Source organism: Musca autumnalis, unplaced genomic scaffold (genome assembly GCF_047663935.1).
Source record: "Musca autumnalis isolate F117 unplaced genomic scaffold, ASM4766393v1 scaffold_5, whole genome shotgun sequence".
Taxonomy (NCBI): Eukaryota; Metazoa; Arthropoda; class Insecta; order Diptera; family Muscidae; genus Musca; species Musca autumnalis.
The window spans coordinates 116805747-116828878 of record NW_027412088.1 but is presented as its reverse complement, the minus strand read 5'-3'; the positions used below and the strand labels follow the sequence as shown (position 1 = coordinate 116828878).

Here is a 23132-nt window from a genome sequence, read left to right as displayed (position 1 = left end):
GCAAGTAATTTTTTTTTGACAAAAATCATCAAATTAAATTTGGAAAGCCATCAAAAAGTGTTCTAAATTAAGTTTATTGCCGTTAAACGTCGATTTCTTAGCAGATTATCATGTTATTAATTATTATTCCGCCACAGCAATAAATCTGGACTAAAAGACTTAAAAAATTTCCTATAACCCAGCCTTCTTATTACAACATAAGTTGCTTTCTAATACAAATTTGTTCAAAAACTCAATCAGAAATGTCAAAATGTACGTATCCAAATATGTTGATAGTTTCTGCTCGGCCAAAATTGCCTGACAGAATAATAAATGAGCTAGAAATTAAGACTAAGAAAATATTGAATATTACATAAAATCTTTCATATTTTACTAAACATATATAACATACAAAAAAATATATGATAACATGGGGCGCCTTCGCCACTGGGGCGGCTACGCCAGTGCCGATTTTCTCGCAAAATACAAGTGCTAGAAAAAATCCGTTAAAGGCAAAATTTTGAGTTTAATGAAGATCTATCATCTCCCAAAAGTTGGCAGTTGTGTCATAGGTATGATAGCAGACGCACGCGGTTTTGTGTTTTCAGGGTATTGGGAAAAATAATTTCGGTAGGTATTTTTTGTGATATCTTCTTTACCTTTTGTGATATCAAAAACACATTTTGTACCGTTAGAAGATATCTACCGATGAATATAAATCCCAATAATTCGCATGAAAAAAGCAATTGCTAATGTCAATATATTAATATTATGAAATATGTAAGGGGTGGGGCGCCTACGCCACTATAAAAAACATGTTCCCTTTTTGCATAATGTTTATATTTAAGGAAGAAGTATGGTAAATTTCAGTTTTAGAGACCGTTGGAGAATGTTTAATTTCGATGGCGAAGCTGCCCCATGGGTGGCGAGGCTTCGCCACTTTTTATACATTTGTAAATTTTCAAAAATAATATTTTAAAAACAAAATTATGACTATTTATATATTAAAACTTATAGTCAAGATGCGCTAATATTTGTACCAAAAATAATATTTGAAAAAACTTTAACGGTGTCGGTATGAGAACGTTTTGAACAAAAACGTGGCGAAGGCGCCCCATGTTACCATATAGGGTAATCATGAATATTTCCCTTTGAATTTTCCACACGGAAAATAATTTTAAAAAGTAATATTCTTTTAAAATCAATATTTGTTAAAAGTTGAAAACTACTAGATTCGCTTCATTATGGCGTATTCTAGTCGAATCGACAAAAATATTCCCTTTTTTGGCATAAATATGGAAATCAAAAATTGTGAAATTGGGGAAAGGAAACAAATTCTGCACGGAATTTTTATTCATGATTGCACTGATAACTATATTTTAATACTCTAAAGGTACTATGTCTTAGTGAATGAGTTTGCAACATGCAAAATGAAACGAAATAGGCCCACAGTTCCTTTTGATGATCTGCATAGATTCGCACTTATCCATCTGGCCATGTATTTTTGAAAACAAAGCACAGGTCACATTTATAGACCAATTCGCATAGAAATTGGAGATTTTTTGGCCCTAGGGCGATCCCTATTTTGGTAAGAATCGATTCAGATTTGGATATTGCTCCCATATATACAGTACATTCGGATTAATAATCCATACACCACAGGTTTCGGCGGTGTCCGAATTATCAAATTGTTCGGATTAACGAATTGTAAGGAAAATAAATTATTTTATATGATTAAATCAGTCGTGGAAGTTATATAATAATACTTTTTTAAATTGTAATTGCTAATAACGAACACTAAAATGAAAGTGCTCTACGTGTAAAAAATAGTGAGATTTTTCTACTCGACAATCCGGAAAAAGAAAAAACCAATCAGAATGTGAAAGTAGCGCCATATTTCTAGCGTTTTTAAAGTTTACATCAGGATGTAATGGGTACTTTACACGATATGTTTTTAACATATGGGTTGTCACTTTTTAAATACAAAATGTATATGCAAAGTGACAACCCATATGTAAAAAACATATCGTGTAAAGTACCCATAAGCAAACCTAGAGACAGATGTGGAATTTCATCGTTTTGTAAATTAATATTCCTTGAAATCTTTGCCTTTTATGTGTATATTGCATTTGGCAACTTTAATGACAATGTTGCGGCGAATATTTTTCTTAATATATTTATTTATATCCTATACAACAAGACTAATGTGTCATGAAAGGTTTGTCCTACTCGATAATTTTTACTAAATGTTGCTGAAACAATTTTTTACCAACTTCTCCATTAAACAACTGTCAAAATTCGAAGCATTGGTAATAATTAGTACAAATTATCGAGTACACGGACAGGTATAAATTAAACAATTGTGTATACAAAAGGGTTATGACTTTTCGACTGTGCTCCCTCGCCGGGGATAACAATCTTGGCGCGATGCGAGGGCTAGACGTCGCAGCTCTCTCATTCAACTTCCTGTAGTGTTGAACTGGGAGGCTGTGATCGACCAAAGGTTATCCACTCATTGTCAGATACCAACTTAGTGCACTGGAAGTCAAAGTGTATCCTTGGATTGAGTGACATATATTTGGTAGCGATCTCCTACCAAAGTAATTGAGAGATCCCCTAACACCGGGGTGTTATGCGACCTCGTGCCTATCGGTGTTCCAAGGTTTGCAGTTAGGGTACCAACTGTATTCGTACGGAGCCTCGCTTGATACCTGGGCACCTCAGCGAGTAGTCAGTGCCCCAGTCATGGTAGTGGAGGGCTATGCCATGGCTGTACTCAGCTCCCCCATTACCGTCAACTTCTTATGGATAATTCAAATTTAAAACAAAACCACAACAACAATCCCAAACCATCTTCATTATCGACCCTTGCTTCGAACCCGGACAATGCCGCACCTCGTGCGAACACCCAACCCCTGGGCGGGGACGTCAACGAACCGACTCTGGACAATGTCAGTGACGCAATTAATAAGCAGAGCAGGGAATTGCTCGAGCTCCTGAGGGACAGTGAGAGTCTTCGACTCAGTCAGGAGAGCCCCCCTCCATGGGACTGGGAGAGTTGGGAGGATGATGAGATGGATATCACAATTATCCCATCTCAATCATCCACCGCTACTCTCTCTCGTGCTTTGGAGAGCTCTAACCTAACGGTTGAGGCTCCCTCTCCTTCAGGGGCTAAACTGTCGGTCGGTTCCGACAAACCAACCCTGAACAGGCAAGACGCCTTGGTTGAGGATGCTGTGAAGGAGGATACGTCGACGGCCTCCCCCATGTCTCCCTCTACCAAAGCCAATAAATCTCGGCAGAAGAAGGACAGGTATAACTACCGGAGAGCCATCTACTACTGTCGTAGATTTATTGGCAAGGACCCATCCGAGGTGACCCCGTCGGAATTTAGGGAAATTGGCCTGAAGATCAGATTTGTGAGGCGTTTTGAAAAGAAATACCCTCACTTTGAAAGGATCTCCCTGCCAATTGACCAGATCCCGACCCCTGTGGAGGCTGCAGTTTCCAGCTCAGCGGCTGAGAAAAAGGCAACCTCTATGGGGAGAACCACAAAACCAGTGCTGTCAACCTGCTCTAATCCCTTGCGAGCGTCTGCGACGACCGCGGCAGGATTAGACAGGTCGACTCCACTGGCCCCGAAGACTACGGAGCGTAAGGGAAGCACTGGAGTGATCCCTTCCGTTTCGAAGTTGGTGCAGGGTAAAGTGCAGCCACCAGTTAGACAGCCGTCAAAGGTACCGCCTATGCCGACTGTCTTGCCAGTGTCTGCCACTGAACCCGCCGGGGTAAAGAAGGGTGTAGATCCAGTAGGGGCGACGAACTTACAGTTGACTGGACAACAGACAACTGTAAGGTCGTCGACACCTACTGGAGCTCATTCTTCTGATGTAAAGAGAGGTGCTGGCAGTGGGAGTGGCCATGGGGTTGCAGCGGATGACGGACCATCGACCTCAAAACAGAGCGGATACTCGAAGACATCTGCGCAGGAATGCGTCAAGAGGGTCAGATCTTCTGAGGATCCGCATCCTGTAGCTAAGAGGGTGGTGGATCGTCGACCGGGCAACCATATGGCACCGCTCTCACAAGGGACGACCGGTCAGGGGAAGTCTGAAGGGGAAGGCTAGTAAAGCCGACCCAGGAATGTCATACCCACGGACTTCCAAGGGCAGGACCCCGTTGCCAGTTAACCGGGAAGGCGTGATCGCCCCGGAGAATCTCCGGGTGGCGATAATTGACAAGGCTGATCTGGATGGGAGGATCAGCGATTCGCACTGGATTGCAGTGGAAGGCCTGTTGAGAGAGGCCATCACCTCCGATGAGGTTGACGCCAGCAAGACCGGCTTCGGCAGAGCAGTCATCCAAAGGGGAATCAGAATTCTCTACTGCCAGGACGAGGAGTCGAGAGACTTCCTTGTCCAGCTAGTAGGGGATTCTGGTAACCTCTGGGAAGGCTGTAAACTAGCTGCTGTCCCTGTGGAGGAGATTCCCAGGAGGATTGTGGCCACTACGTGGGTGCCGCCTCCTGACTCTGACGCAGGGGGAGTTGTTAAGATGTTGCGGAAGCAAAATAGGGGTCTGTCGGTAGACGGCTGGAGGCTTTTGAAGCGCTTCAGAGAGAGAGACGGCATGGTGATGCGTTTCACCATTGACAATGAGAGTGCTGAATACATCAGAGACTGTGGGGGAGTGCTGTACTTCGGGTCCGGTGGACTTCGGTTCAGGTTCTCGGGGTCACAGTAAGGTTGTTCAGCAGCACGGTCTCAAGGTGTTGCAGATTAATCTGCACCACTGTAAGGCCGCAGCTGCTGAACTCCTTCTCTCCCTCACAGACTCTGCTGTGGATATTGCTTTGGTCCAGGAACCCTATTTGTATAAAAATAGGGTTTCTGGGCTAAACAATAAGCACTTCTCACTATTCCATGCGAATAATGGAGATAAAGTAAGAACTTGTATTGTAGCTAGAAAAAGTTTAAATCTTATTCAACTCTACAATTACAGTGATGGTGATACGACTGTGGTGAGACTGGATGGGGTTACCGGTAGGGCTCTAGTCTTGGCCTCAGTCTATATGCCGTATGAGGCACCCGACCCACCTAGCGAATTGGTGCGCAAACTTGTGGAGGAGACGGCGGGGAGCTGCAGATTGGTGATGGGCTGTGATGCAAATGCTCACCACTTTCACTGGGGAAGCAGAGACACCAATACGAGGGGTGAGTCCATATTCGATTTTATTTTAGTTAATAATCTTAGAGTATGCAACAGGGGTGACACCGCCACCTTTCATAATAGGGTAAGGGAGGAGGTCTTAGACATCACTCTTACAAATATGGAGGATACTTCCATAATGGACTGGAGAGTATCGAATGAGTGTTCTTTTTCAGATCACAGGGCGATACACTTTCGAGTGCATTTTGGAGGTAAAAGGCAACTACCTCATAGGAATCCAAGGAGAACAAGCTGGGAAATCTACAACTCCCTTGCTTCCTCGATGTTGTGCGAGTTCTCCGAACCACGTACAACGGAGGAAATAGATGGCCAAGTTGAAGATCTCACGCGTGTCCTCCTGTGTTGCTATGAGAAGTCCTGCCCGTTAACTTATCCTGGTAGGAGAACACAACCAGTTTGGTGGAATAAGGAGCTGGCTAAGCTTAGGAAAAGCTGTAGGAAAGCATATAATAAAGCTAACAGAACAAAGTCTGATACCGACTGGAATCTCTATAAAGAGAGTTTCAATCGGTATAAGAGTGAAATCAGGAAAGCTAAAAGGGACTCGTGGAAAAGCTTTAGTGAATCGATAGAAGGGGTTAATGCAGCGGCGAGATTCCGTAAGGTGATCTCGAAGGATCCAAAACCCTTCGGGAGCATCAAACGGGATGACGGTACCTGGACTAACTCCGCTCTGGAGACTCTAGATCTGCTGACAGGAACACACTTCCCTGGGAGTGAGGATGCCAGCTCGAGTGCACCGAATGTGTATGAAAGCAGGAACCGCACGCCCGAGGAGGTGGCTCTTGTCAACAGATTAATAAGCTATCCCAAAATCTCATGGGCGATAAGTACTTTTCAGCCATATAAGTCTCCTGGACCTGATGGTGTCATTCCAGCGATGCTTCAGAATGCACCGGCTGTGCTGATAACCATCCTTCAGAAGATTTTTAAGGCATGTTTACTACTATCGCACATTCCGGCACTATGGAAAGAGGTGACAGTGACCTATATTCCCAAAGCTGGGAAACCAAGTCACTCGCTGCCTAAAGACTATAGACCGATTAGTCTTTCCTCTTTTCTCTTAAAGACTTTGGAAAGGTTGTTAGACTTAGAAATTAGAACTTTCTTCAGCAGTGACCTCATAAGCAATTCTCAACATGCTTATATTAAAGGTAAATCAACAGAAACAGCGCTACACTGTGTCGTAGGTTGTATAGAGAAGAATATGGGGGATTCGAATTTCACTTTGGCTGCCTTTCTGGACATAGAGGGTGCCTTTAATAACGTGAAGCTCGAATCCATTCATCTCGCTCTAGAATCACTGGGGGTCCCCTCTATCTTGATAGATTGGATTGACAGTATGCTTAGAAGCAGACTGATCAATTCTAATATTGGGGAGAGCTCTATTAGGAGATCTGTCACCAGGGGCACACCTCAAGGGGGAGTCTTATCCCCCTTGCTCTGGCTACTGGTGATAAATGGGATACTCTTGGAATTCGACAATTTAGGAACAAGGGTAGTTGCTTATGCGGATGATGTGGTAATCCTGATTAGTGGGAAATTCTTAACCACATTATCTGATTTAATGCAAAGGGCACTTGCTAAACTCTCACGCTGGGCTCACAACAATGGACTGGGTGTGAATCCGGCTAAGACAGAGCTGGTGCTCTTTACTAGGAAAAGAAAGATCAGCGAGTTCGTACCACCAACACTAGATGCAGTGCAGTTGAATCTCTCTACGGAGGCGAAATACCTGGGTGTGATTCTTGACCATCAACTTAGATGGAAAAGGAACACAGAGGAGCGCACCAAAAGGGGTCTAATTGCACTCTATTCTTGTAAGAACTCGATAGGTAAGAGTTGGGGTCTGAGACCAAATGTCGTACATTGGTTGTTCTCGACAGTGGTATGCCCCATTTTGACCTATGGGTGTCTTGTTTGGTGGCAGGCCCTGAATAGTAAGTCAAATTTGTCTAGACTAGCTAGTGTGCAAAGATCAGCCTCAGTTCTTATTACGGGGGCAATGAAGAGCACCCCTCAAGCAGCACTGAGTGCAATACTGAACATCCACCCTATGGATGCTTCTGTTCAGTATCTAGCATCCCGTAGTGCCTTGAGGCTCAAGGAGCTTAATCTATGGCGTACTTCAGGGTCTGGACATGCTAGCATTTTACATCTTAGCAGTCAGATCGGACTATGTGGCGGTGGGTCTGTAACAGACTACATCTCGCCTTCGCTGGACTTTGATGTAGCGGAGGTCTATATCCCTGACAGAAGTGAATGGGAGCATGGCAGGCCACTACCCGATAGCCTCTCCATCTTTACTGATGGCTCTAAGATGGTCGAAGGTACTGGTGCGGGGGTGTACTGCAATGAGCTAAACATCAAACGCTCTTACAAGCTTAATACGAATTGCAGTGTCTTTCAAGCGGAGGTCTTCGCAGTAATGAAGGCCTTAGAATTAATAGTAGGACTGACGGACGAAACAGGTAGGGCAGTCACAATCTATGTAGATAGACAGGCCGCCCTTAAGGCGCTAAGGTCTTATACTATTAAATCTAGGATTGTTCAAAACTGTAGGTCCTTGTTAAAAACTTGTAACTCACGTGTTAGGCTATGCTGGGTACCAGGGCACTGCAATGTTGAGGGAAACGAGATTGTTGACGAATTAGCAAGACGTGGCTCCCAGTCCTCTAACCTTATGGTAGAGGACTACGTCAAACCCCCGCTTTGCTATTTTCTCGCCAGCTTAGCCAGTTCTACGCAGAGAAAACCGAAAGGATATGGCAGGACGTACCTGGCTGTAAGGTATCAAAGTCTATCTGGCCGGCTATCTCGAGGCGTAGGACTGCGTCCCTTCTCTCACTATGCAAGTCGGAGATCAGGATCGCCACAGGAGTCATAACTGGCCACTGCGGCATTAGATCATGACGTGCAAGTGGGATGGCAACAGCATTGAGTACTGTAGGCTATGTGAGGATGAGGAGGAAACGGAGACAATTGAGCACCTTTTATGTAAATGTCCTAGACTAATTGTCAAAAGGCATTTACTTTTTGGTGTACACGTGATTGAATCTCTTTCCTACTTTTCCTCTGTCGACCCAAAAATCTTGGTAGCGTACTGCAAGAGCCTTAAGTGGCTCTGGGGCAGTACAGTGCGGTCTTAATCTGCATCCGTATGTAGCATGTAGTATACCTATATTTACATATTTACTTATATCCATATTTTCCTTACTTTCATTTACTCTTCTCCTACTCTTGATTATTACTAATTACTTTATTTTCTTCTCCCTCCTCTCATCTATTCTGTACATTTCCATTTTCTCCCTCTCCTTCCTATCCAAACCCCCTACATAACCAACCACATCCCAAACACATAGCATTGGAACTCTCACATTATCATCTTTGGCATCACCATAACAAACACCCTAACCAGCAAAAAATCACCATCTCCATTATGCACGAAATCACCATATATTCAACACAATAACCTGATTTACCTAACAACATCACAACAACATCACCAGCAATCACCAATAACAAACACATTAACCAGCAACAATCATCATCTCCATCATGCACACAATCACCATATATTCAACACAATAACCGGATTCACCTAAGTACATCACAACAAAACACCATCAATCACCAATAACAACAATAGTCTGGATGATCACAATGGACCTCAAGTTCTCCGAGTGGAGTGGCTGTCAGCATTGACAGTCACGCATCCTGAACCTAACCTAACCTAACCTTTCGACTGTGCTATCAAAATTGTTTTCCTGTAGCAGGAATAAATGAACTAGATTTTTTAGCATTCCAAATACTTTTCTAGCAGAAATATGTGAGTGGTTTTGCCATTTTAAAGACAATTCCAAGGTTTTTGACTTATTTTACCACTACCACTCTATTGTGTGGTTTTTCTAAGTGATGTCATTTTGCACTAATCATTGGGCGTTCTTCATTTTGCTTATTATTCATCGTGGATGGGTATAACAATAATGCATTACTTTTCGCCGAGGAGTGATCATTTTCCAATTCTGCATTAAGCGGTTGTATATTGTACGCATACAACAGCTTAATGCACAATTGGTATAGATCGATATTGTAAAATTATGTATTTTTAGTGCATTAAACTAAAACCATGTCATCAATATTAAAGCGGCAGTTAGAGGATTTTTCCACAGAAGCTTTTTTACCACAAAGAACAAAAATTGTTAATTTATGTCTGTATATACTGAATAAAGGACTAAACACTATAAAATATATTCAAATCTAATATTCAAACCGTATACTTCTAATTATAGTTATATTCCAGAACCTGGAATCGTAAATGGTACTTTAGTACTTTTTCCCATTTTGCGCTAAAAAACGAACCTTTTCCAAAAACTAGAGAAAATTGCGCTTTTATCTAAACAAAAATAGCGATGACTAACTCTAGCTCCTTTGTTTTTCTGCTAGACAATTTTGGCCGATTAGAAACTATCACCATTTTTGGACACGTTGATTTTAACATTTCTGATTGAGTTTTTGATTTTCCATTACCTGTCTACATTTGTAAAGGAAGCAAATTATGTTGTAATAGGAATGCTGGGTTATTTGACATTTTCTCACCTTGTGAAAACTGATTTAAGTCTTGTTAGTCTAGATGTATTGCTGTGGCGGAATATCTGGAGAGTCTCAATAAAATAATAATAAGCAAAAAACTATGTTAAACGTCAAAAAACTTAATTTAGAATGCTTTTTTGATGATTTTCCAAATTTAATTGACGATTTTTGTCAAAAAAAACACTTGCATATTTAGCATATTTTGCATATTTTTTGCATATATTTTGCATATTTTTTATATGACCCCAAACATCGAAAAATTTACCCTCAAAACGCCTAGATCCAAAATTTGAGTCCAATCGGATAAGAAATAAAAAACATGCTAAAATCCGATGTCTAGTAATGAGACAACTCTAAAAGACATAATTGAAACATTAACAAACACAGTTAAGGGCGAATCAGTGGAAGTGGTTACTGCCAAATTGACGAACCTTAGACAAAACAACAAGACCGCTAGCCAATTTGTAAAAGAAATAGAAGAACTGACAAAATCCCTTGAGCAAGCCTATATCTCGGACGGTTAGCAAATAATACTGCAAGGAAGTACAGTACACAGCATGCTATAAAAGCCATGACAAAGAATTGTTCTAATAGCAAAGTTAAAATTATAATGGAAGCGGGAACATTCAATACTATGAATGAAGCCGTTAGCAAATTCGTTAATAGTTACACCGAGGCAACGGACAGTAACAATTCGGTATTCTACTACAACCAAAGAGGTAGAAATAATAGAAATAGAAATCAAAACAAAAATCAAAATAGAAATCAAAATAGAGACAATCGTAGATACCACAATGACAGACCACAAGGTCAATCTTATAACAGAGGTGGTAATCGCAACAGACAAAGGAACAATGACCGAAGTGTAAATGTAACACAATCGGGAAACGAGTTGCCCCCTTGACCGATCCAGAATAAATGAAATATATTATTTTAATCTCAGTCTAAGTAATTTTATAGAAGTTCAAAATGCCGACACAAAATGTAGACTAATATTGCTAGTTGACACTGGTGCTGACATATCATTATTAAAGAATTTATATGGACAATATGAAAACGTAAATAAAAATAATATAACTAATCTATCAGGTATCGGGAAAGGAACCATAAAATCTTTAGGATCCATAGATGTTAATCTTAAATTATCAAATTTTATTGTGCCACACAAATTTCATATTGTTCCACAGACGTGGCGGAATACTTGGAATGGACTTTATGAAAAAATATAATTGTTTATTAGATTTTAAAAGTGGAAATGATAGTTTCGCTTTAAGACCTCGTAATTTCCACGGTTGTATAGGAATCCCATTAATTCACAAAATTAAAGAAGACACTATTTTACTTACTGCCAGATCAGAAGTGATTAAACAAGCACGTTTAGTAACTAATGAAAAATCAGTACTAGTGCCAAACTAAGAAATTCAACCAGGAATATTCATAGCTAGCACAATAGTAGAAAGTGATGTAGCTTTCGTAAGAATAATAAATAAAACTAAAGATGATGTTACATTAAACAGTAAAAATATTAAATTTGAATCATTAGAAAATTATGATATAATAACGGAAAATCAACAAACAGATAAAAGAACTAAAGAAGTTCTAAGTAAATTAAAATTTCCTTTTCTCTTTAAAGAAGGCCTCAGAAATCTCTGTGCTGAATTCAGCGATATTTTCGGTATTGACAGTGAACCTATAACATCAAATAATTTCTACAAACAAAAACTTAATATATATCAAAAACGCCAATATATATCAAAAATTATAGAATAACAGAATCTCATAAGGAAGAAATAGATAAACAAGTCTCAAAATTAATTAAGGATAAAATAGTGGAGCCATCTATTTCCGATTATAATAGCCCACTTCTCTTGGTACCCAAGAAATCACTACCAAACTCTTCCGAGAAAAGATGGCGGTTAGTAGTAGCCTACCGTCAAGTAAATAAAAAGTTGTTAGCATATAAATTTCCCCTTCCAAGAATAGATGATATTCTTGATCAACTCGGTAGAGCAAAATATAGAAATGCTCTAATGACGGACATTTGTAAATACCTTAAAATTGATAAATTGACATCAACCGCTCATCACCACCAAACCCTGGGAACAGTAGAGCGCAGCCATAGAACATTAAATGAGTATGTTCGTTCATACATATCTGTAGATTAATGTTTGGTTGAAATATTTCCAATATTGTTACAATACAACACCTTCAACAGTACACCAATACTGTCCTTTTGAACTAGTATATGGAAAAATCCCTACACCATTAATAAATTTAGGAAATGTAGATAATGTAGATCCCTTGTATAATTTAGATGACTATGCAAAGGAAATTAATTATAGATTGCAAACAGCGTACAAACGCGCAAAATTAATGATAGAAAGTTATAAAACAAAACAGAAAAAATTATATGATAGAACAACAAATGACTTTAATATAAAAGTGAGAAACTTAGTTTTATTAAGGAATGAAATAGGACATAAATTACAGAGTAAGAACCATATACGGTAACTGACTTAAATGATAGAAATAATATACAAATTATGGATAGTAAAGGAAAGCAACTACTAGTTCACAATGATAGATTAAAACCATTTAATAAATAAATAAAAACACATTTGATCAAATGTGTTAAAAATGAGAAAAATGTTTTAAAAATGTGTTAAAAATGAGAAAACATTTTTAAAAAATACAAAATATTTTAAATATAACGTTATGTATAATAAAAATATGAACTACGTAAATATAAAAAATAATAAGAATAAGAAAATGTTTAAAATACCTAGTACATAAAACACTATCATTGTTCATCAACAGAACTAAAGCATTATTATTTCGCTCTAAAATACTGTATTAAGACGAAATCTTATGTTTTCAGCAAATTTAAAGAATATGAAGCAATGGCAACTGCAATGTTACTTGGTCATATATATGAAGTTTAACTATTGACCAGGGCTGCGAATATAGGGAAAGGAATACAAGTCGTATTGTTAAGTCAATTTGACGAATCTTCCTACTTTTTATAAGTCCAATGCACAAACACACAGGTACAGAATGGGTTCATCGGATGGACAATAAACAATAGCGATGACAGTGAGTGAAAAAGGGCATAGAGCTGCAGATGATTATTTATTAACAACGAAGAAAAATAATGTGAAATCTGGACTAGTTTCCAAAGTTAAGATTTTACCCAAAACAAAACTGTTGAATTCAAAATAGGTATTCTGCTTGAAAAAGACGAAAATAGGAATTTAAATACATAAGTACAAAGTCAGGTTTGCGGTAAATGGCTGCCTTCAAGAATATGGTGTCGACTACGTGGATAATTTTGCACCAGTAGCCAAGTTGTCAACCTTACGGATGATTTTGGCTGTAGGTATATATCATGGGTACTTATTTTATCAAACGGATGTGAAAACGGCTTTTCTTTAAGGTGATTTGAACGAATATGTATATTTGGAACTTCCTGAAGTTTTTTTACGCCTGTGATGGAAATGGTCAAAATCCTTATATAGCTTTAAGCAAGCACCAACATGTTGGAACGTAAAGTTTAAGAAGTTCACAAATTGTTTTTACGTCAAAGTAGATAAAATTGCTGCGATAGTAATATCCAGTATCGGGCAAAACATTTGCATTTTAGTTTAAGCGCTATAATATTTGTAAAAACTAACTTTTTGTTCAGTTTTCAGCGTGGAAACGTTCGAAAAAAAAAAAGAAAAAAAAAGTTTTAGTACCTTATAACGCCATTCTACTTTTTATAACGTACTTACAAAAATATCCCATGTTTTAGCAAGACAAAACAATTGCAACTCCGTCATATCGCAAAAAAATTCTCGGAATTAAGTGTGTTCCCAGCAAACACAATGTCGGACGTCCGACGCGTCTGCTCAAAGTCGGAAGTTTTTTCCGACGCGTCTGACCGACTTCAGTCCGAACTCTGTCCGACTAGTCTGACGAACTTTTCCCGTCCTCTCTCTCCCTCTCTGAAGGGAATTTTTCTATTTTCTCTTGTGATGCTTTGGCAAAATTAAGTGTAAATAAGCAGAGAGAAAAGAAAGTGTAATTGTTGACGAACGAAAAATTGAGTGCTCGGGTTTTAATTTCTGTATCGGAGAACAAATTTGGTTTATTTTTGTTATGCGTGTTGATGCATAATAGTGTTTAAATGTTATTCATAGTGATCGGTTGCATACATATTTCTTTATTTTTATTAAGGTAATGAAAGTAAACATTTTTTTCGTCAAACTTCAACACTATTCCGTGGAAAGTCATATGTTTTATATTTGTATATGACCAAATTTAACTTTCTGAACACTTTTATGTGTATCAACATTTTTTTTTTGCATGTGAAGACATTTATTTTTTCATATATTAATAACAATTGTTTTACATATTTCACAGATCGTGTTGAAGAATTTGTTGTTCTCCACAGTTTTTTTTCCACCAAGTTTAACACAGCATAAGATGATATTAAAACCTTTAATATGTTTATAGTAGATAAACTTTTATAGGATTTGGATATTTCATGAATTAACTGTGTATTTTCAACATCTTTTAATAATAAAAACAAATTCTGGTCGAATATTGGTAAATAAATCAGAAGTTCATACGATAGTTCATCTGACTTCGGACCAAATTCGGTCCGAAAGTCGACAAACACTTTCGAATTTCATAAGATTTTACTTCCGAATTCGGACCGATATCTGTCCGATAGTCGGTAAATAAATCAGAAATTTATACGACAGTTCATCAGAGTTCGGACGGAATTCGGAGACCGAACACATCAACCACGCCATATGACTTTCGGACAGAGTTCGGACCGAATTCGGATCCGAACTCGGACGTTTCATCCGACTTTCGGACCGAATTCGGTCCGAACTCTGATGTTTCTTCCGATGTTGGTTGGCTGGGTAGTTAATTGCATGTTGCATGTATGTTAAAAAAAAACCCCAAAAACAACGGAACGAGGTCGACTATGTTTGGTAGTTGATATCGGACCTCTACACAACATTATACAACCCGGAAGAAACATCAGAGTTCGGACCGAATTCGGTCCGAAAGTTGGCTAAAACATCCGATTTTCATCCGAATTTCGGTCAGAGAACACGTCAACCACGCCATATGACTTTCGGACAGAGTTCGGACCGAATTCGGATCCGAACTCGGACGTTTCATCCGACTTTCGGACCGAATTCGGTCCGAACTCTGATGTTTCTTCCGATGTTGGTTTGCTGGGTTAAGAGATTACCTGAGAAAAACTAAATCTTCCATATCGTGAGCTGTTGGGTTGTATAATGTTGTGTACAGGTCCGATATCAACTACCAAATTGGCTATCTGGGCAGATTTCAATAAAATCCACCAGAAAATCATTAACAGAATTTGGAGAGAATTGCAAGATGTCTCCAATTACATTTCATCGAAGAATAACACACATTTTTTCCTTTTAAAATATTTCCTTCATAAATTTTAACCGTGAAAAGCTTATGTACAGTAATGTTGTAGCGTACAACATAGTCGACCTCGTTCCGTTGTTTTTGGTTTTTTTTTAACATACATGCAACATGCAATTAAGTACCCAGCAAACCAACATCGGAAGAAACATCAGAGTTTGGACCGAATTCGGTCCGAAAGTCGGATGAAACGTCCGAGTTCGGATCCGAATTCGGTCCGAACTCTGTCCGAAAGTCATATGGCGTGGTTGACGTGTTCGGTCTCCGAATACCGTCCGAACTCTGATGAACTGTCGTATAAATTTCTGATTTATTTACTGACTATAGGACAGATATCGGTCCGAATTCGGAAGTAAAATCTTATGAAATTCGAAAGTGTTTGTCGACTTTCGGACTAAACACCTGCATAGATACAACTGAATATATCAGTTCCAACATTTTTAAACATTGAGTGAGTATGGATATGTAGAATGTAGTTTCAGTTACAAGTTGATACTGATACTTTTTCAAACAGGTATGATATGAGTTGGTATAGACAGAAAAAAAGGAACATATTTGTTTATATCTGGTTTGTACAAACTGATATAAATGGATATTGTTAATTACAAATGAGGTCCTACAAATCTCTGTCAATCCCATGCTATAACTTATTTGACCCGAAAGTCAGGATACAAAATCTGGTTAGACATGGTGCTACTGGACCGAGTACTACAAACCAAATCAAAAATGTGAATTTCGAATTTCTTCAGAATCATTCCATGGACCAATAACAAATTCTGCATTATGAAAACCATTAGGAATAACAAAATCGTTTAATTTGTTATGGAGAGTATATTATGGTTGTCATTCTGTTTATAACTCCTCGAAATAATAATTTAAGATCATATAAAGTGTATATGTTCTTTATCAGCCTGCTTCTACACCGATATAGCCCCATGACTGTACTTCTGTGGAAATGACTTTAATGTCCGAAGTATGTAGGTGGATAATACTTCGGTAAATGTATTGTAGGTCCATTCAGCTTGGAACAACCCCTACCTTACAAAGTGACGCGTCGTTTTAAGTGCTTTTGAAGGTATTATTAAGAGAACTTAAGGTCAATCCCCGACCAGAACAACAACATTATCGGCGGTGGTGGCCTGAGTATTTCTGTCATATAAACTTATTTACAAGTTGTGTCGTAAGATACTCCGTTCGGGCTCGGCGATAAAAGTAGGTCCCGTATCATAGTGCCAATATGAATCGCTGTGCACTCATTGATATGGAAGAAGTATGCTTTCTCCCTTCCGGGATGTTGTAGGCACATATAATATATAAGTATTTGTTTAAACTAACCATAGGAAAGCAAATATGTTACTCTCTCTATCTCCCTCTCTTTTTAATCAGTACCACACCAATTTAAAAATGTAACAAGCTAACATTTCCCTGCGGGAAATAAATTGGTTTAAAGGTATTTTAAACCTAGTTTTGAAATACCCACAAAAAACGCTTCAATATAACAAAACTATTTGCAATAAATATTTGGAATATAATAAAACTATTTTTGATAAATATTCGCGATTTCATTATTAGGTCGGAAACTTTTCTAGTAGCCCTCGTACATTCCACTCACTGAACCCAGAAAAACATTCAAATTGATGCGTTCAGTATAAAAATGTTTAAAAATGTTATTTTTTATGAAATTTTCCTTAGAAGTTATTCACACAAGCCTGTTACACCTATAGTATCTGTTGGTATCTGTAGTATTTGAAAAATATCTGTTGTACAACAGATACTTGAGAACGAAAAAACAAATAAAGTTCTCACTCGTTCATATACAACACAGAACTGTTTCTAACAGTTATGTTATTGTGAATATACACAACCCAAACAATATCATAACTGTAAAGGTAAGGTCACATTAGGCAAATATTTGCTCCAGCGACCGGCATTGTGCACTTACTGAGATCAAATGAGTGTTATAATACATTGAATTTATGCTCACTTGCTCTCAATAAGCGCACACTGCCGGTCGCTGGAGCAAATATTTGCCTAATGTAACTGTACCTTTACACTCATTCCCACATGTATATCATATTATATCTGTTATGTATATGATATATCTGTTTTGTTGATATAAACAGTTATACCATTGCACGTGTTTATTTCGGACCGAATTTGGTCCGAAGTCAGACGAACTATCGTATGAACTTCTGATTTATTTACCAATATTCGACCAGAATTTGTTTTTATTATTAAAAGATGTTGAAAATACACAGTTAATTCATGAAATATCCAAATCCTATAAAAGTTTATCTACTATAAACATATTAAAGGTTTTAATATCATCTTATGCTGTGTTAAACTTGGTGGAAAAACAAACTGTGGAGAACAACAAATTCTTCAGCACGATCTGTGAAATATGTAAAACAATTGTTATTAATATATGAAAAAATAAATGTCTTCACATGCAAAAAAAATTTGATACACATAGAAGTGTTCAGAAAGTTAAATTTGGTCATATACAAATATAAAACATATGACTTTCCACGGAATAATGTTGAAGATTGACAAAAAAAATGTTTACTTTCATTACCTTAATAAAAATAAAGAAATATGTATGCAACCGATCACTATGAATAACATTTAAACACTATTATGCATCAACACGCATAACAAAAATAAACCAAATTTGTTCACCGATACAGAAATTAAAACCCGAGCACTCAATTTTTCGTTCGTACTGCATCAACAATTACACTTTCTTTTATCTCTGCTTATGTACACTTAATTTTGCCAAAGCAGCACAAGAGAAAATAAAAAATTCCCTTCAGAGAGGGAGAGAGAGGACGGGAAAAGTTCGTCAGACTAGTCGGACAGAGTTCGGACCGAAGTCGGTCAGACGCGTCGGAAAAAACTTACGACTTTGAGCAGACGCGTCGGACGTCCGACATTGTGTTTGCTGGGTAGGTAAAGACCTAAGTTTTTAAAATTTTAATATGGTCTACGATATTTGCTACCATAAAATGTATTTGTTTTTTTTTTCTAAGAAAATGTTAAGGTCCTTGCCTTAGTTTTTAGTTTAGTACTTTTAATTTAATTTTTATTTGTTTATTCTTGGTAATTTCAAAGTCCGAAGATCACATATAACGAATTACAATCTACAATATACTACTCGTAATTTCGAGCGGAAATAGCTCACATCAACAGAATATAACATAACATTATCAAAATATATTAAACCTCATAACGTGGATATTAAACACGATAAATACAAAAATTAGGAGTTTACAATCAAAAATGCTTGAGCATAAATTACTACTCAATATTCAACGGGAAAAAACATTAAGGTCAATCATATAAAAAATTAATAAATTACAATTATAAAATAAGTAAAATATAATTTAATTCATTTATATCTACTCAAATATCTGCCAATGGCAGAATCACTGTTATGCATGCAATCAAAGACATATTGGGGAGAATCTTCTAAAAAATATGCACAGAGGCTTGGACTCAAATCATGTGGCAATGAATTAAATGTTCTAACTACCCTAACAGAAAATGCACGCTCGAAAGTGATGTTAGCTTAGGAATTCTAAGTTGAGGGTTCCTTGTCGATCTAGTATATGTAAAATGCTGCAATAAAAATGAGGGGAATTGATATCTAAAAACCTTATAAAAATGCAAAATACTTCGCCCAACTACAAAATCTTGAAATTTACAACCAACCAATTTTCAAACATACGTAGTCACATGCTAACGAACATTGAGCGAATATACAGAACGGATAACACGATAAAATACCAATTAATATTAATAAAATCACCACCCAACGTCCCCGAGTAGACTTCAATATAATACAATATCAAAGGCAGGCTCTAGCTTTTTCGTAAGCTCCAGGGAAAAAGAAAATTCAACACTATCAGGCATGTCACAGATTCCGATCGGAATGGTTGCAATTCCGAAATTTCATTTCGATCGTTTTTGTCTTAGCTTCTTTAGATTCCGATCGATTTTGTGAAGTCAAAAAACTTAATTATTTATTTTAAATGCGAAATTAAATGTAAATTTGTTAATAAAACAACATTTTAATTATTTCTAAGTGTTTTTAGAGTGTTTTAAAGTGGCAGATTTAAACAAAATAAAAATACAATTCCGTTAGCAAAATCAAAAGTGGTTTCATTCCGAAAAATTCTTCGTTTTTCGTTTTCTGAAGAAGCTAAATTCCACTTTCGATCGGAATTCATTTCTGTGACATGCCTGTATATAACTTCCTCAAAAGAAAATTGACTTTAAAAACAATCAAATTAACCAGAGTACTTATTATAAACAATAAAGTCCACAGTCTTCGAAATGTGCCATCTTTCACTGAGACACAAAATGAATATCAATTGTTGGTTCGTTTTGATATAAAAAGAATGAAATTTTAACCTTTATTAAAGACAATTTTAAAACTAATAAAAAGTAGCCACGACGTACTATAACAAGTAAAGGAATGGAGATTTGATGGTTTCGTACAAAAGTTTGCTTGGATTTTTTTGAATAAAATTATCCCTATTTATCTAAAAAAAGAAATAGGAAAGGCATCATTTCAAAAACTGAGAAGCCAATTGATAATTCCCTTCGCCTGGATGAAATCATGATATTGGTAGCGATCAGTAAAATTTTGCAACACTGTCAGTTCGTTTTGAAAAACAATACTCTTTGTAATAGAGGGTAATAAATGAAGTTGAGCCAAAGGGGGAATACTCCACTCAAGCAATCGAAAATGAGATTGAATCTTCAACAATAAACAAAACAAACAAAAAACAGCTGAGGCACGGGCGAATGGAGCTTTGTTAAAAACAAAAAAAAAAAAAAACAAAATTCCAATAACAACCTCACAGGCAACTGTGTTGGTGTTCCTAGAATACTAGACACTTAAAGAGTTCGGTTTTTCGCTAAAAAGGCATCATTTCAAAAACTGAGAAGCCAATTGATAATTCCCTTCGCCGGGATGAAATCATGATATTGGTAGCGATCAGTAAAATTTTGCAACACTGTCAGTTCGTTTTGAAAAACATTACTCTCTGTAATAGAGGGTAATAAATGAAGTTGAGCCAATGGGGGAATACTCCACTCAAACAATCGAAAAAAAAAAATAGGAAATTTTACAATCTCCCGCTACGATTGATTAAGTCCATTGACCTAATCAGTTTAAAATCTTATATTAGAAGCAGAATAAAAATACATCCATTTTAAATAAATAACTAAAAACAAATGTGTATGCTTTTGGTATACATATATCCCAACAATCACATCCGTGGCTCATGCCAATCAGAACACACTGCTATCAATGATGGTACCATTTCTTATTAGAAAACTTCGTGCATGTAATGCCACTGATAATGAACCTCAATTTCATGTGATAATTTAGAAATAAGAAATAAAGGCGCGTTCTTTGTCTGCATAAAAATAAACATTTAGTGTACTATGAGAGATGACAGTGTTTCCAATATGCAAACACATATGCCAACATGAATTTTATAAAGAACTGTGTACCTAAGCTGCTAACATTTGGATTCTATAGATTATGTTCAGATCAAATCTACATTAACATTACAACAAACATACCAACAAATGAAAAGAAGAAAATGAAAACAACGGAAACAAGTTGTTGCATTAGGGAAGACCGACCACACTACGTCATATTGAATGTAAACATCACCTTTAGAAGTTCAACAAGCATGAAGCACTCGATTGTGTCCCCCTCGGAGATTATAAAACTACGTACTTTAGCAGTTTCATATGTGTGTATTTATGTTTTGTAAGCATACATACATATTTTATTTGAGAATGGGTAGGTACAACATTTAACGATACAGACGTATGACGGGGTGGGGTGATTATGTCCATTTGTTACGTAGCTACGGTGCACTGAGTCATTTTCTGAACGTTTGTATAGAATTTACGTAGCAAAACATAAAAACAAGAAAGTAACCTCGTGAATAGAGGTGTAAAGAAAAACATATTTTTCAGCTGAACTTTGAAAATTTTACAACATATGAATTACTGTATTCGTAGTCGTAGTTACACGAGGTTATGTTTAAAACAAAGGGAATTTATTTTAAAAACCATTATGCTAGAATTAGTTTTGAATACGTTTGATAAGGCTCAAAGTCTTTTATGTAATGATGTCTGTTGTTCGGGTCTTCATGTCCATTCTTCTAGTAGAAGCACATAAATAATTAATTTTTCCATCGACAACGATAATTGAACAGTTTTAATTGAGAAAATCGAATAAAAGCAAGACGATGCTGGTATATAGGTACCCGTATGTAATAAATTAATATATCTGACAATGAAAGTATATTATTTTTCGCTGGCACAAACAAATGACAACCAGAAACAAACTCAAACTAATTGGAGAGCTCATTGATTACGACATTTGCTATAAAAATCAGGAAAATGCGAGAAATAATTCCGCATGTTTTCTTAAAAATTTGACAAAACCCTGATATGGGGTATATATTTTAGTAATAACATTTCTAATACTAAAGGCTAATAAATATACTTACAATCAATACATTGTTATAGATCACCAAAGCGTTCGATGCCAACTCCCTCGGCATTTCTGAATTATCTGCATTTAAGAGTAGCTTCCAACGACCTGTTGCAAAATTGAATGCCCACAGCTCTTGAAAAAGCATACAGGCGTCAAACCGTGTGACATTCGGTGTTCTATTTGGATTATATCCCCCAAGGGAGTACAAATGTGATTCAGAAGCTATGATGCGGTGGCCACTTCTAGCTATGGGAAATTCTCCTGCATCATGATTCGCTTTGTACTGACATCGAATTAGTCGAAATGGTTGAAAACTGTAGGTATGCTTAACTCGTTCCCGATATCGATTTAACATTCTGTGCAGCCGTTGTAAAGAAACGCTTTCATGATCAAAATTAGAATCGTCGTCACAATCAATTTCATCTGATGACCAAGAATCTTGCGGTACCAGGTCTTCTAATACATCGTAATCGTCACTACTTTCATCATCTTCGTCGCCATCATCTGCACCTTCTTCTGCCCCATCACTATCATTATCACTGTCCTCTACGACGTCCATTGCCACATATTCTTCTTGTGCACCTATTTCTTCCAATGCCAGGTTCTGTAATGGTTCATAATCTTGTCCCTGCTCCTGTTGCTGCCGCTGATGTTCGTCTTCTTGGTCCATGTTGATTTCCTTTCGTTCTATCACCCCTCTAAAATATGTATATGTATGACTGATAAGTGCCTTATTAAGATTATTTAACAAACTCAGCATGAAAAGAACGACAAGTTTTAGTATTTTCATAACAAAGAATTGCTACAACAATTACTCGCACTTTTTTAACGGAAAAGTTTTTAACGGAAAAGCAGCAGATGATATAAAAATATTAGTTTGTTAAATTTTTGATTTTTGATACAAATTATTTGCCTTTTACGTATTAAACATGGACCAGCTGACTGATACCACTACATCTACATGTGGGGCTGTCAGTTTGACGTTGCCTTACCTTACCTTTTTCACAGCTCTTTGTCAATTTGTTTTGTTGTATTTTTATTTATTTGATTTGATATCCGATATCCGTCAAAAATGGTTATGGTGAATTTTGGAGTAGAGGTTTTGCATCTCCTTACACGGGATAAAATTCGAGTGGGAAAAAGAAAAATATCCTAAATACAACTTTTATATTTGTTGCTGTAGGATACTTGAGGCACCAATTATTAATGTTTTGCTTCTATTTTTCCTTCCGTAAACAAAAACACGTACTACGTCACAAGAAAGACAACCAAGCCACTTCAACAAGAATGTCGTCGTTGCCGATTTTTAATTAATTACTACGAGTTCATTTGAAAGATCTAGTTCAATAGC

At 37.1% G+C, this 23132-nt stretch overlaps 1 protein-coding gene across 6 annotated transcripts in view; it reads right to left on the bottom strand.

The window, feature by feature from the left end:
* Positions 1–23074, bottom strand: part of slim (scruin like at the midline) — a 42775-nt gene extending 19701 nt beyond the window's left edge. The window contains exons 1-2 of one of the 6 annotated variants that reach the window (XM_073989662.1): positions 22779–23074; positions 21795–22479 (exon numbers count right to left, since the gene is read on the bottom strand). In XM_073989662.1, the coding sequence (XP_073845763.1) occupies positions 21795–22451 (657 nt within the window). In that variant the 5' untranslated portion in view covers positions 22452–22479; positions 22779–23074. The other 5 variants (XM_073989663.1, XM_073989664.1, XM_073989665.1 and 2 more) reach the window with 5 other exon arrangements.
* Positions 23075–23132: the final 58 nt, after the last annotated feature.